The 15843-nt window shown below is 41.4% G+C and overlaps 1 protein-coding gene across 4 annotated transcripts in view; it reads right to left on the reverse strand.

Annotated features, from left to right (window-relative positions):
* RAD51B (RAD51 paralog B) overlaps positions 1 to 15843 on the reverse strand; it is a 611763-nt gene that overhangs the window by 588783 nt on the left and 7137 nt on the right. For all 4 annotated transcript variants that reach the window (XM_059692581.1, XM_059692571.1, XM_059692589.1 and 1 more), the window contains exons 4-5: positions 12553 to 12669; positions 888 to 1024 (exon numbers count right to left, since the gene is read on the reverse strand). In XM_059692581.1, the coding sequence (XP_059548564.1) occupies positions 888 to 1024; positions 12553 to 12669 (254 nt within the window). The remainder of the gene's footprint in view (positions 1 to 887; positions 1025 to 12552; positions 12670 to 15843) is intronic.

Below are 15843 nucleotides of genomic sequence, written 5' to 3' on the forward strand. Positions count from 1 at the left end.
TAATATAACTTGACCAAGAGAACAGAATAGAATCAGTCTCTAGAGCAGTGATGGCGAACCTATGAACTCATTTTTTTGTTGTTGATTTTTCTTTGTTAAATGGCATTTAAATATATAAAATAAATACCAAAAATATAAATCTTTTTTATTATGGTTGCAAATATCAAAATATTTCTATATGTGACACGGCACCAGAGTTAAGTTAGGGTTTTTCAAAATGCTGACATGCCGAGCTCAAAATGTTCGCCATCACTGCTCTAGATGGACAAGAACTCCTGCTCATGACTATCAACTAGAGCACGGAAAGATGAGGACCAGACTTATTTTCAAGTGTGTAGAAATACACACATGACTAAGTGCCTCTCTCATGGAATGTTAAAGGTCCTTTCCAAACTAAGTAAATCTTTTCTTTCCAAGCAAAGATGCACTTACTATCAGTGTGTTTCTTACAGTGAATGCCATACTATTTCAAAGGCTAACGTGAAATACTTAGCAATCAAAAAAATGTTTTGAAATTTGCAATTTTTCTATTCACTAATATTTTACTTCCAACTAGAAATTAGTTACAAAGAAGCTTACCTCTGTCTTTCCTATTAATTTTCCCTCATCCCCATTTTCCACTTACATTTCTCCCTCTTTCTGAACTTCTTTCTTCCTGGCTTTCTGCGAAACACACCTTATCCCAGAACCCCACTTAAACCAATAAAGGGATAGAAAAGGTAAAAGGAAACTGCTCCATCAATGGTAAAAGGACAATTCCTTTAAAACAGTTTCTAAATTCTGTGTTCTCAAAAAAAAAGAAGTAAATGTCAACCTGTTTACAAATGTTATATGCTAATATGTTACAAAACTGAAGTATTATAATGGAAGATAATAAAATCTCCTACCTTTCAGCACTAAATGCTGATTCTGTGTCAATGTACACAACCGCTCCTTCTAATCCTCCCATGTCGGTGGGTAATGTGGCCAAAACACTCATCATTATACAAAATTGAGTTTTCCCACAACCTGGTGGACCTGTAATCTAAAAAAAATAATCTGTAATCACGAGCAAACTTCTTTAAGAACTTGCCACAAACATAGTACAACTAATCTGGATTGCCAGAGATGTCCACTGTATATAATGAATTAACTTCTCCCCAATGCATCTGGATTGGTTCTCTTGTAGTTTGAGTCTTGACTCTGAATTCTTTCTTAGCCAGAACTCAAGTACCAAGATCTGGTCTGACTCCATCGGTCTAACACCTGGCGCTGTCTTGCTGCCAACAGTTGCTTAGGTCTTTTCACTCTCATAAAAAAATTAATACTTTCCGTGGAGGAATGATAATAATGAAATTATATTATCTACTAGGGGCCCGGTGCACGAAATTCGTGCACTGGGTGTGTGTGTGGGGGGGGGGGGTGTCCCTCAGCCCAGCCTGCGCCCTCTCACATACTGGGAGCCCTCAGGCGTTGACCCCCATCACCCTCCAATCGCAGGATTGGCCCCTTGCCCAGGCCTGACGCCTCTGACAGAGGTGTCAGGCCTGGGCAGGGGACCCCCAGACCCCTCCGATTGCTGGCTCTGCCCCTTGCCCAGGCCTGATGCCTCAGCCAGAGACGTAGACCCCCATCACCCTCTGATCACCTGATCGGCCCTTGCCCAGGCCTGACGCCTCCGCCAGAGGTGTCAGGCTTGGACAGGGGGCCCCCATCTCCCCCCGATCACTGGCTCTGAACCCGCCCGGGCCTGAGGCCTCTGGCCCAGGGATCATGCCTGGGCAGGGGACCCCCATCTCCCTCTGATCGCTTGCTCCACCCCCCGCCCAAGCCTGACGCCTCTGACCCAGGCTTCAGGCCTGGGCAAGGGGACCATCATATCCCCCCAATCCCCGGCTCAGCCCCCCGCCCAGGCCTGATGCCTCGGCCAGAGGAGTTGAGCCTCATCACCCTCCGATCACCAATCACCGGATCGGCCCCTTGACCAGGCCTGAGGCCTCCGGCAGAGGTGTCAGGCCTGGGCAGGGGACCCCCAGCTCCCCGCGGTTGCAGGCTCCGCCCCTGCCCAGGCCTAACGCCTCTGGCTGAGGCGTCCGGCTCGGGCAGCGGGGACCCGCAGCTGCAGCGGCCCCGCGATTGTGGGCTCCACTTTAGGCCCAGGCAAGGGACCCCTAGCTCCCTGGACTGCCAGCTTCGACCGTGCCCAGCTCCCATCGCTGGCTCCACCCCTACTTCCTGCTATCACTGGCCAGGGCGGCAAAGGCGCCTGATTCTCCGATCATGGCTGGGGGGCAGGGCAAAGGCGGCCCCAGGGCCGCCTTTGCCCTGCCCCCCAGCTCTTAGCTCCCCCCTGGGTTTCCGATCACTGTCAGTGGCAGGGGGCTTCTTCCTGCTTTCCCTTTCGCCTCCCTGCACTGTGCCTACATATGCAAATTAACCACCATCTTGTTGGCAGTTAACTGCCAACATTGGCAGTTAACTGCCAATCATAGTTGGCAGTTAATTTGCATATAGCCCTGATTAGCCAATGAAAAGGGTATCGTCATACGCCAATTACCATTTTTCTCTTTTATTAGTGTAGATAATAATAAAAGGGTAATATGCCAACTAGACCAGATGTCCTTCCAGACGACCTTCTGGACAAAGCCAGGACTGCAAGGGAAGCCCGGGTCCCAGGTGCCTACCAGTAGCCGGAGGGAAGCCCAGGTCCCGGGTACCAGAGGGAAGCCAGTGCCAGCTGCTGGGGGAAGGAAGGCCTACTCTTGCACGAATTTCGTGCATCAGGCCTCTACTTTTTTAAATATTGACTTAAATATTTTGTAATTTAGTGATTGAAATGTCAGGACCTAAGTTCTGCTTATTTCAGTACTTAATTGTAATGGCTGTATAGTAGGGAAGGGAGTGATTGCAAATATGCCAGGACTGAAATTAAAGTAGTATGTCATTGTTGTACTTACTAAGTCAGTATTTTTATTTTTCAATAAATTCCATCAGTTAGTTCTTGTTGAATTTTGGCTAATAAATGTCTGTCTTCCCTCCTATCAATGTTCTTTAAAACTAATCAAAAGATATTGCATTTTTAACAATTGGTTTAGAAATCAACTGAAACTATTTGGAAGATTTTCAACAGTATAAAAATATTGTTATAAGTTTTTTACAGTGTGCAGATGGCAAAGTTTTCATTAGACACGCATATCTCTGACAACAAAAATCACATTGCAAAAGAAACATTTCCAAGCAATGACAAAAAACAGTCTCTCTGCATTTCAATCTCTATCTTTAAAAAGGCTATAACTATCTCACTAATTGTTGAAACATCACTTTTACTTTGAAGGGATGGAGTAAGAGTGTTCCGTTGGTTGGCTGGTTGGTTTTTAATCTGCTATGAAGCATGTAACGTAGCCACTGGTCATAAGAAAAAGCGGGCAAATTTGACATATCATCTTTTCATTAAAAAAAAAAAAATTTGCCCATCTTTAAATTCAACAGCTCTTTTACAATCTTTGCTGGGAGATAACCAAAGAAGCTCTCATAATTCAAATGAACTTCATGGTCACTCCCCATCTCATTATAGAGTACTATAGAAATTCCGTGCGTTACCAGTCAGCTTTATATAAAATTAACAATACTGATATCATTTCCAAGCACTGTCACACATCTGACATCCAGATAAAAGTTAAATTTCATTATTTTTCAGGTTTACTTAGTAGGTTAAAACATTTCAACATTAATAATTTTTAGCTTCAGATAGTTCAGCTCCAAATTCTAGCAGCCAAACCACAAAATTTCAAGTTGTGTTCTGTTCCCAGGTTCAGCTCCAATGTGGTTAGAGAGAGAGAACATGCCAAACCAGAATAGTCTAAGTTATTTGCTTCTTGGAAACTCAGAATGAATACAACGTTTACACACAGAAGACACCAGTAAAGCACAATTAGCTTCAGATAGTTAGAGTCTGCGTTTCCAACCTGCCTGAGAAATGCAAAAGAACTGAGAGGAAATAACCGGTTGTGAAGACCACTCAAACACCAAATACAAAGGATTAACAAGTGGTTTAGTAATTGACTTATTCATTGATTTAAAGAGGAAAGAGAATTATTCCCCAGTAAAGAAGTCTCACTGTACTAAAGTAAAAATGAAGCCTAGTCATTTTAATCTTAACTGAGATTAAATGGTTGAGATGAACGTGAAACCCAGACCTGTTAGGATCTAAACTCTTAACCATGTTCGTGCTTCCCACATTCAAGACGGGGGCAGCTGAAAGCCCAATACTTTACAGAAGACAATTTAAGGACTGCCTGCTTCTGATCTGAGAAAAAAGCAAATGGAAACTTTCTTTTTAATGACCACCCCCAAATCTCCAGCGTCTAACTATTTGTCTCCATTTGCTCTACAATTTTGTAGAAATATGATTAGGTCTTCAGACATACAGAATTCATTTTAAAAATAATGAACCCTCTAAATCCTAAAACCAACAAAAAGCTCAGAAAGGCCAGGTAGCATTTTGTCTTGTAAAAGAAACATCGATCTTAAATTACTTTACACCAACATGTGGAAGGTTTTATATCTTGGGTTCTCTCCACCAGTTCCTCTTATTTCATATTGACAACTGCTGTTTTTGAAGTAAATGGGAAAGGAGGGAAAAAGAGAAGGCAGGGGAACAAATCCGAAAAAAAAGGGAAGAGGACATGGAAATGACAAGGGCCCCAAGTTTCACATCTAAAAAAAAAATTGAACAGTATCAACAGTTATAATCATTCATTTGTTGAATTTTGGCTAATAAATGTACATGTGCCATATGAAAGACTCTACAAAACCTTTACTGAGAAAGATGTCAAATCAGTGAGTAAGTGAAAAATTGGGAACTATAATCCAATCAACCACATATGCTAAATTCCTGCAGACGCATGATTATCCTGCCGTTCAAAACACTACAGTCAAGGAAATCTCTCCCTAGTGTTCCTGCTGCTGCTACTGTTGTACACGGAGTTGACCTGACCCTTCTGCAGCTGAGGGAGGCCACCTTGACCGCCTGCAGACCCATGAGCAAGAAAAGCAAACTTTGCTGTTGCTGTAAGAGTGTAAGCAACCAAAATTGACCAACAAAACAATTATGTCTTACACTTCACTATTTACGCTTTTCTATTACGCGTCTGGCCCTTGTAGGCATTTGAGTTTACAACCCCTGTGATCCTATAGGCTACAGCTTACTCTGTCGAAGAGAAAGAAAAAAAACTGTCATATTTAACCGTTTGGGGGAAAGATGACGATGCCAAAATAGGACTCTGGCACCTTGCCTCTACCTTTTTGGGACAGGATAGTCATTTCCAAAGCAAAACTGCCTCACTCAAGGACTCCAGGTCTCCGGCAATCATGAACAAAGCGAATAATGTAGAAATGTGCTACAGTGATTCTTATTACTTAGAGCAAGGATCTAATCATGACTCAAATGCTATAAAGATTTGGCAGTGCTTCCTGGGTTTACTTTCCCAGAGGGACTCTTGAACTAAGATACGTAGATGTTACATCTCTTTTTGCTAACTTGAGTTTGGGCCAGTTCTCTAGTCCTGTAATCTCTGGATTACAATACGAAAATACCTTTTTTGATGATCCTTTAAACACCATCTTAAATTTACCTAATCACATTAGCATCTTTGTTAGGCATTCTCGGGAGGGGTGATACCAACCCAAGGATGAAGCTTGGTTTTGATATACATACAGTACATAAACTAACATACGGTATATGTGTAGTATTCAAATCTCATGGCATGGCGGGGGGATTAAGGGGGAAAAGTCTATAAACTCCTTAGGGGGCAATAATGAAAAAAGGACTGAGAAACACTGGTCTGATCTCTATTATTCTCATATGGCAAAGCCACCACCACCTGGTGTGATCTCCACATAATGTAAACTTTTAAAGTTTAAGCTTGAAACATATCTTGCTACCAATATTCAGTTATAACAGATGAAGAATTATCTGCTTATATATTCCTCTACTGCTTCTGCTTTTGGCAGGAGCAGCGCTTCTCTAGCTCCACTTTTAATCTTGGTCTGTAACTGAATATACACAGATTCGGTGAAGTTCTCATAAATCAAAACCAATGATAAATAAATCAGGGAATTTTGACGTTAGAGTCAGGAAGGAGCAGCCATACAAATGACAGCAGAATATTTCCAGATTTTTCTTCCTCCCTCAGTCATCTCCAGGCCCAGCCTAAGTTGACTCAACCAGTTGCCTTATCCCTCCCCTCCACCGGACCTACCTTCTGCCTGATGTTTGGGACTCTAGGCTTGACCTCTTAACCAGAAACAAAGAGTGTGCAATGCAATTCATTAGACATCTCCATTGATATCTGTATTCCTTCTCCACTGCTCTGTAACAAATTACCACAACCTTAACAGCTTAAAACAACACCCATTTATTATCTCACAGCTCTGTAGGTTAGCAGTCCTGATGGGCTGGCCTGGCTTCTCAGCTCAGTCTCCCAAGGCCAAAATCAAAATGTCAGCTGAGCTAGGATTCCATGTGGAGGTTGGGGGAGGGGAGGGTGTAGAATCACCTTCCAAGCTCATCCAGGTCATTGGCAAAAGCCACTTCTCTACAATTGTGGGTCTGAGCATCCTGTTTCCGTTTTGGCTGTCTTCTGAAGGCTGCTCATTGCGCCTAGAGGCCCCTTCTCACATGGCCCCTTCCACCTTCATGTTTTGGATCCTCATGTTTTGAATCCTTCTGGCTTTCCCCTCTTCTTTAGCCAGAGAACGCTCACTGCTCCTAAGGGCTCATGGGCTTAGACTGGGATAATCTCCCTATCTTGAAGTCAACTGTGCCATATAATAGACCATAAATGTGGGAGCACTATCTCATCACATTCACAGGTTACAGGGATTACAGCAGAACGTCTGTAGAAGGACATTTTCGAAATTCTGCTTACCACAAAATCTCAAGGAAGAGAGAGGCAATAAATTAAACACACACACACATATACACATGCATGCATACAACTATAATAATATAAGTGTAATATGCTCATTAGACCGGACCTCTTTCTGAACAAAGCTGGAGCTGCAAGGGCCAAGGCAAGCTGCGACCAACCTGTGGGCTGTGGCAGGTGGGCAGGGCCTCCCGCTGCGAGGGAAGCCCAGGTCCCAGGTCCGGAGGGAAGCCAGTGCCGACAGTCAGGGGAAGGAAGGCCTGCCCTTGCACGAACTTTGTGCATCGGGCCTCTAGTACATATATAAACACACAAACACATGTACAGAGGTATAGTGATAGCCAGCCTCTAAGAAGGACCCTGTGATCCTCACTTTGGTAGTCACGCCCTCCCACACTGTATGGGGTGTGCCTGTGTGAGCAACAGAACACAGCAGAAGTGATGGTCTACAACTTCAAGGCTAAGCCATAAAAGCCAGTGCCGTTTCTGGTTTGTGCTCATAGGCCACCTACTCTAGGGAAAGTCAGATGCCACGTCAGGAAGACACTCAAGCAGCCCCGTGGAGAGGTTCATGTGGCCAATGACGAGGCCCCTGCCGACAATCAGCACCGACTCCCAGCAGTAAGGAGGCCATCTCCGAAGCATCTCCCCCAGCGCCAGTCACATTTCCAGAGGACGGGCGGCTTCAGCCAGTATCTTCACTGTAACCTCAGGAGACTGTAACAGGAAACACCTAACAAAGCTGCTCCTGCATTCCGGACTCACAGACACTGAGAGAAGTATTTATTGTTGTTTTTAGGCACTAAGCTTTGAAATGATTTGTTAAACAGCAATATAACAAAAATAATATAGAGATAAATAGATAGACATTAGAGATATACAACTTTAAAAACATATAATAAAAACACTCCTAAAGTAAAAGAATTACTGGCATTCATTAAAAAATAAATTAAGTAGAGAAATCATATTCTTTATATGTGCTATTTTGATGATTTGAAAAGATGTAATCCCTGCTCACTTAGAATTTATTCTCCAATGAGGAAGACATATATTAACTAATTTCACAATCAGCAAAACTGTAATGGTGACAAGGGCTACATAGAAGAACTATAGTACACGGTTCAGTTCAGCAGGAATATGTGATATTTCCACATGTGTTAATTTAACATAATAAAATAGGCTCAAAATATCAAAAGTATAAAATAACATAACTATAAGTAAACTTGTCAACTTGACAATATAACATACTAATTTAAGAGTCTGACCTGATAGATTGGAGGATTCCAAAACTTTAAAGTTTGAAAGCTACCACTAAGGAAATAAAGAAACAAGCCACAAATTGGAAGAAAATAATTGCAAATCATATATCTGATAAAGAACTTTACATGTCCAGAATATATAAAGAATTTTTATAACTCAACAACAACAAAACTAACAGCCAATCAAAAAATAGTCAAAAGATTTGTATAGACATTTCACTAAAGAAAATATACACATGGCCAGGAAAATGCAAATTAAAACCACAATGAAATACAACTGCAAACCTATTAGAATAGCTAAAATAAAAAATATTATGCTAAGTCTTGGTGAGAATGTGGAGAATCAAACCATCATGCATTGCTGGTGAAAGTGTAAAATGGTTCAGCCACTTGTAAAGCAGTCTGACAGTTTCTAAATATTAAAGACACACCTATCATGTGATCTAGCCATTCTATTCCTAGGAATCCACCCAAGAAAAACAAAAACCTATGTTCACAAAAAGACATGTCTGTGAATGTTCAGAGTAATATTATTCCTGATAGACCACAACTGGAAACAATCCTAGTGTCCATCAACTAGTGAGTGGATAAACAAAACTGGATTGTGGTGATGAGTTAATATAAATTTACTAATTGAATTAGACAGTTACAATGGTTGAATTTTATAGTATTTAAATTATACCTTAAGAACCCTTCTGCACTGCTGGTGGGAATGCAGACTGGTGCAGCCACTGTGGAGAACAGTATGGAGCTACCTCAAAAAACTAAAAATGGAACTCCCATTTGACCCAGTGATCCCACTACTAGGAATATATCCCAAAAAACCAGAAACGCCAATCAGAAAGGATATATGCACCCCTATGTTCATAGCAGCACAATTCACCATAGCTAAGATTTGGAAACAGCCTAAGTACCCATCAGCAGATGAATGGATTAGAAAACTGTGGTACATATACACAATGGAATACTATGCTGCGGTAAAAAAAAAAAAAAAGGAACTCTTGCCTTTTGCAACAGCATGGATGGACCTGGAGAGCATTATGCTAAGTGAAATAAGCCAGTCAGAGAAAGATAAATACCACATGATCTCACTCATTTGTGGATTATAGAGAACAACATAGACTGATGAAAAGGGACAGATCCAAAGACTGAGAAACAGAGATCAGGCTATCAATCCCCAGAAGGAAAGTAGGGGAGGGCGGGGGTAAGGGGAAGAGATCAACCGAAGGACTTGTATACATGTATATAAGCCAAACCAATGGACATGGACAACAGGGGGATGGGAGCATGAGTGTGCGGGGCGGGGGCGGGGGGGGGGGGGGGGTTGGGGGTTAATGGGGGGATGAGGACACATTTGTAATACCTTAACTAATAATAATTTAAAAAATTAAAAAAATATATAAAGTGGAAAGAATAACACACACACAAAAAATTATACCTTAATAAAATTATGTTTTTAAACAGCCAAATGACTTATGAAAAGATATTTAAGCTCACTAGAAATCAGGAAAATTAAAACTAAGGTCACAAAGATGGGCAGAAATTAGTAAGTCTGATAATACCAAGACAAGGAAACATGGAGCAAGAGGAATTCGTGCACATCCGCTCGCAGGAACGTAAATAGGCACAGCCACTCTGAAATGCAATTTGCCTTATTCTGCAAAGTTACACATGTACATACCCTATACGCAGCAGATCGCTCCACAGTAGATACCCTAGATAGGGGCCAGATGGGAACATTTTAGGCTTTGTAGACCATGAGGTCTCTATCACAACTAACTCAACTCTGCCTTATAGTCACAGACAAAATGTAAATAAATGAGCACAGCTGTGTTACAATAAAACTTTATTTACAAAAACAGGCAGTGAGCCAGGTCTGACCACGGGCAGTAAGTAGTTTGCCAATCCCTGCCCGACAGAAATATCTGTACATGTGATCCAGGATACGTGTGCAAGGTTCACAGAACTTATTTACATTAGCGGCAAACGGGAAGCAACCCCAATGTTCATTCACAAGAGAAGGAATAAATGAACTGTAGCATGTTTTCAAAATGGAATCTGATACAGCAGTGAATTATACTCTTGCTACCTGCAACAACATGCATAAATCCTAGAAAACAATACTAAGCTAAAGAAGCAGACAGAAGAGATATGGTATGATTTAACCACGGATATATGATTTAATAGAGCTCAAAAATAAGCAAAACTAAGTAAAATGTTATGCCTCTAGTGTACATAGGTGGTAAAGGTACAGGAAACTACAGGGGGAATAGAGAACGGCAGAAATTCAGGACGGAGGTTACCTCCCAGTAGAAGGACAAAGATCAGGGAGGAGTCCACAGCTAGTGTCAATGGTTCGGGTATTGTTCTGCTTCTTATATTAGCTCATGGGCTCCAGGAGTTCACTACTTACACATGCAGGATATACTTAAATCTGTATACATAAAATATTTTGCTTTTTTTAATAAAAAGTAAACAGAAATACTCCTATATTCAGCTGCAAACTCCCAAGAAGATGGAAGGGGCTGCCTTTGGCTGAAACAAAAATTAGAGAATTTGCCACTAATAAATAGTCAGAGATTTCTATTCCAATTCAGCCCAGCAGCTCATGAAAAAAAACACTTAAAAATAGCTTGTAAGCCCTGACCGGTTTTGCTCAGTGGATAGAGCATCGGCCTGTGGACTGAAGGGTCCCAGGTTCAATTCCGGTCAAGGGCATGTACCTTAGTTGCGGGCATATCCCCAGTGGGGGGTGTGCAGGGGGCAGCTGATTGATGTCTCTCTCATCGATGTTTCTAACTCTCTATCCCTCTCCCTTCCTCTCTGTAAAAAAAAAAAAAAAAAAAAAAAAAAATCAATAAAATATATTTTTTTAAAAAATAGCTTGTAACTACAGCTTAGATTCAGAAAGAATTGATAAAAACTGAGTGAAAAGTATTGAAAATTATTCTAAAACTTAAGAAATAAAAAGTAGTTATTGGTTAATCTTCCTTACATCAATTTTTTGTTATTTAAATAAGTTTATAACTGTAAGTCACTATTGTTCTAAACTTATTCAAGCAAAAGTCCAACTAAATCACAAAAAAATTATATAAAATAGAATTCTGGCACCATCTGGTGGCGGTACTCTGCAACAGCAGGTTCTAATTTCATTTTATTTTTTTTAAGTTACTTCACTCATTCATTTACCAACTATCTAATAGGCAAATACTGGGCACAGTATACACACCTTTTTTAATCCTTCTTGGAAGACAGGAAATAAGATATAGTTCCATATCTAAAACAGGGTTTTAGGTCTTTAAGGAAAAAAATTTACAGTTAAATTTATTACTATTGGCATGTAAGAGTGCTCCTGTTTAGAAGTCTGCTTAAAGTATCCACACCCCTGTAACTCTCAGGTAAGAAGTCCCTCCGGAGTGTATTGGTAAATGTAGTCTATCAATTCACCACATCAGGACCAGTGAGCAAACCAATGCAGTTTTCAAGGAAAAGAACTGATTTTTAAATGTCTTCAAATCCTTTCTTGATACTTCTTCCTCCAAAGGTAGAGCCTAATTTCCCTTTCCTTGAACTTGGGCTGGACTTACTGACTCACTTCTAATGAAGGCAATGTGGCAGAAGTAATGATGTGTAACTTCCACAGTCAAATCATCAAAGGCATGGCCACTTACATCTTGCCTTCTTTTGGATCATCCATCCTGTTGCAAGTCAGCCCTCATGTCATGAGAAGGCTCAAAGCAGCCTGGGAAGGAACTGCGACATCCTGTCAACACCAGCACCAACTTCCCAGTCCTGAGCGGGTCCCCCTGGAAACAGCCGCCAGCCCCACCAAGCCTCCAGACACCGCATTCCTCGCCAAGGTCACCAAGCTAGGCCATTCCCAAAGAAATAAAGCCAGTATGTGCTCTTTGTTGTTTGAGCCGCTTAGTTTTGAGGTAATTTGTTATGCAACAGTATATAACTAAGATCTATCACTTCCTGGAACCAAATTCTATCCTCAACAGGAAATAAATATAGCCCATTTCAGTTTAACTCTGTAATTTTCCCACGTGTCAATAAAATTTCAAATTTTCTTTCCTAATACACTAAGTCAGTGATTCTTTTTTAATTCCTCCAAATTGTTTAATATTATTTCATAATATTCATCTCTTTCCAAGTTAATTCAAACAAACAGCAACCAAAGCAGACCAGTCAGTCAACAAGGATTTTTTTTAATATCTTTTTGCAGAGTAACTATACTAGACACTGAGTAGAAAACCATGTCCTAGGTTTTTATAATTTAATTCAGATTAATATTCAAGGAAGAACATGTTTTTTTAACTGAAGTTTTTCCCCTGCTCTGAAAGTAATAGGTTAATGAAAGGTTCGGAAAGTGTCTCCTTTACCTCTGTGAGGGATCCGCAAGCTACACCACCATGCAGAGCTCCATCCAAAGCAGAGAGGGTTGTAGGTAAGAATGCTGGCGAGAGGGCAGCAGACTTCTGTGCCTTTATCTCATAAGCCTGAACGAGAAAAAGATTAATTTCTTTTCAACCTCCATCTCTATTCAAAAACATAAACCAACTCCAAACCTCAAATTGTAGCAGTTAGAACGCCAGTTCCATCTTTCCATCCTCTATAATTTGTTTGTTCGACAAATATTTATCTTTGCCAGGGACTGAACTAGATTATAGGGATATGATTCAACAGACAGAGCCCCTGCCCTCACAGTACTTATAGTCAACCATCAGGAATAGAAACTGGGCAATTTCTATACAATTAATAAAAGATACTGTGAAAGGGAAAGTGGAGACATAAAGACAGTACACCTGACCTGGACTGTATAATCCAGGAAGACTTCCTAGAAGAGCTAGACTAAGCTAAAATCTGAAATAGCTGTTGGACAAGCAAAGAAAGTGTTCATGTTCCTGCCAAAGAGAAAATGTACAAAGAAAGGTCAAGAAGCAATAAAAGGAGGAAATGGAAACTAACGAAAACTACAAAAAATAAAGACTTCATTAAGAACAGCTGAAAGATGGTGTGTGGTTGAGGTGTGAAAAGCAATGAGTCTGGAGAAATAAGCAGGGGCCAAATCATAAAGAGCCTTGTTGAAGTTTAGAGTTTATGGTGAGAGCAACAGAATGACATGATCAAGTTGTCATTTCAAACCGAGGTTGCTTTGTGAGGAACGGCTAAAAGGCAGGTGTGGTAGGCTGAGAAATATCCACGTCCAACCCTTGGAACCTGGGAATGCTACCTTATTTGGAAAAAGGACCTTTGCAGATGTGATTAATGTGATTACCTGCCCACTAGTAACGTATGAGTATGCTTGATGTGATTACCTGCCCACTAGTAACGTATGAGTATGCTTGCCTCTTGCAATCTCTACCATTAAAGAGTTCATTTTTATGAATGAAATTTTATGAATGAAATGAAATCATAAAAATGCATTCATTCAATAAACTAAAGGGCCTACTGATGCGATATACTATGATTAACTCTGGAAATACATAGTAAACCAAATAGACAAAGTCTACCCACTTAAAGTTTACCATTTAATAATCAATATCTCAAATCCAAGGCTCTTCTGCCCCTGGGAGGATGTAGGAAGACCAACATATTAATATTTATGAGCCATATATGTGCCCACTCTTCTCTAACTTTACCTATTGAATTCTTATTTTAGTTAAACCATGGATTACCACGGATTTTTTTTTTAAGGCTATATTCAGGCACATAAAATAATTAGAAAAACAACAGTCAAAGTTGTATGGCTTGCATCTGATTTAAACATACATGAATATTATCCATAATCCATAATCAGGCAACTTGGGTGGACATGGGTGGGAATACTTTGTCCAATATGTAAAGGCAGCCCCATCTGTCAGCATTAAAGTGCTTCACTTGCAACTACAAGTGTAATTTTTAGAATAATAGATTTGTGACTCTCTTTTTCTAAAAAAAGAGAACAAAATAAACTAAAAGAAAAAGACTCCAGAAATAACAGTACGTACATAAATGAGACAGAGTAATGCGGTGATATGACATCCCGCCAGCTTTTCTTCTACTTTGGTGCTTGCTTCCTCTCAGACTCAGCATCTAAGCTCATCTTTAAATGTTGGCTCCACTCGCCCGGCCAGCATGGCTCAGTGGTTGAGCGTCGACCTATGAACCAGGAGGTCACGGTTCGATTCCCAGTCAGGGCACATGCCTGGTTTGCGGGCTCAATCCCCAGTGTGGGGTGTTGTAGGAGGCAGCCGATCAATGATTCTCTCTCATCATTTATGTTCCTATCTCTCTCTTCCTCTCCCTTCCTCTCTGAAATCAATAAAAACACGTTTAAAAAATAATAAATAAATAAATAAATAAATGTTGGCTTCACTCAGGACTTGGTCTTGGGTATACTTACCTTCTAACTATAAAAACTTCCCAGGGAATTGCTCATGCATTCCCTTGGCTTTGACTACCATACTTACACTGATGACTCCCAAACGCATCTTTCTAGTGCAGACCTCTCCTCCAAGCTCCATGTCCATATAAAGGCTGGGGCAAAAGTAGCTTTACAGTTGTGAGTACATTAAAAACGGAGCTTATTCTTATATGATTTATTAATTATTGTTATTTTCTATACGAACAACTGTAAACCTATTTTTGCCCCACTCTCCATTTAACTGCCTACTTCACATCTCCACTCCAAGTTTCACAGGCACCTTAATTTCCACAGGAACTAAACTGAATCCATGATCTGCCTTCCTCAAACCTGGCCCTCTTCCAGTGTTCCTTAGCTCAGTTTCTCAAAGCAAAACTCAAGGAGTCATCTGACACTCCTGTACTCAGCATCACCAAAGACAATCACCAAATCCTACACGTTCTACCTCCTCAGTCTCTCTCATGTTAATTGACAGTAGACCATGGGCATTAATACCACACTAGTAATCCAGGCCACAGTCACTTTCTGTCTAGAATCAACACTAATAAAAGAGAAAAATGGTAATTGGCGTACGATGATACCCTTTTCATTGGCTAATCAGGGCTATATGCAAATTAACTGCCAACTAAGATTGGTAGTTAACTGCCAACAAGATGGCGGTTAATTTGCATATGTAGGCACAGTGCAGGGAGGCGAAAGGGAAAGCAGGAAGAAGCCCCCTGCCACTGACAGTGATCGGAAACCCAGGGGGGAGCTAAGAGCTGGGGGGCAGGGCAAAGGCGGCCCTGGGGCCGCCTTTGCCCTGCCCCCCAGCCATGATCGGAGAATCAGGTGCCTTTTCCACCCTGGCCAGTGATAGCAGGAAGTAGGGGTGGAGCCAGCGATGGGAGCTGGGCACGGTCGAAGCTGGCAGTCCCAGGAGCTAGGGGTCCCTTGCCTGGGCCTAAAGCGAAGCCCATGATCGTGGGGCCGCTGCAGCTGCGGGTCCCCGCTGCCCGGGCCGAACGCCTCAGCCAGAGGCATCAGGTCTGGGCAAGGGGCCGATCCTGCGATTGGAGGGTGATGGGGGTCAACGCCTGAGGGCTCCCAGTATGTGAGAGGGGGCAGGCTGGGCTGAGGGACACTCCCCCGCACACACATCCAGTGCACGAATTTCGTGCACCAGGCCCCTAGTATGTTAATAGATACCTAACTATTATTCACAAATAGTTCTTGCTCCCTTTCAATCACCTATGTTCAAAACTGAGTCTCTAAAAACATATTAGAT

This window comes from Myotis daubentonii, chromosome 1 (assembly GCF_963259705.1).
Source record: "Myotis daubentonii chromosome 1, mMyoDau2.1, whole genome shotgun sequence".
Lineage (NCBI taxonomy): Eukaryota > Metazoa > Chordata > Mammalia > Chiroptera > Vespertilionidae > Myotis > Myotis daubentonii.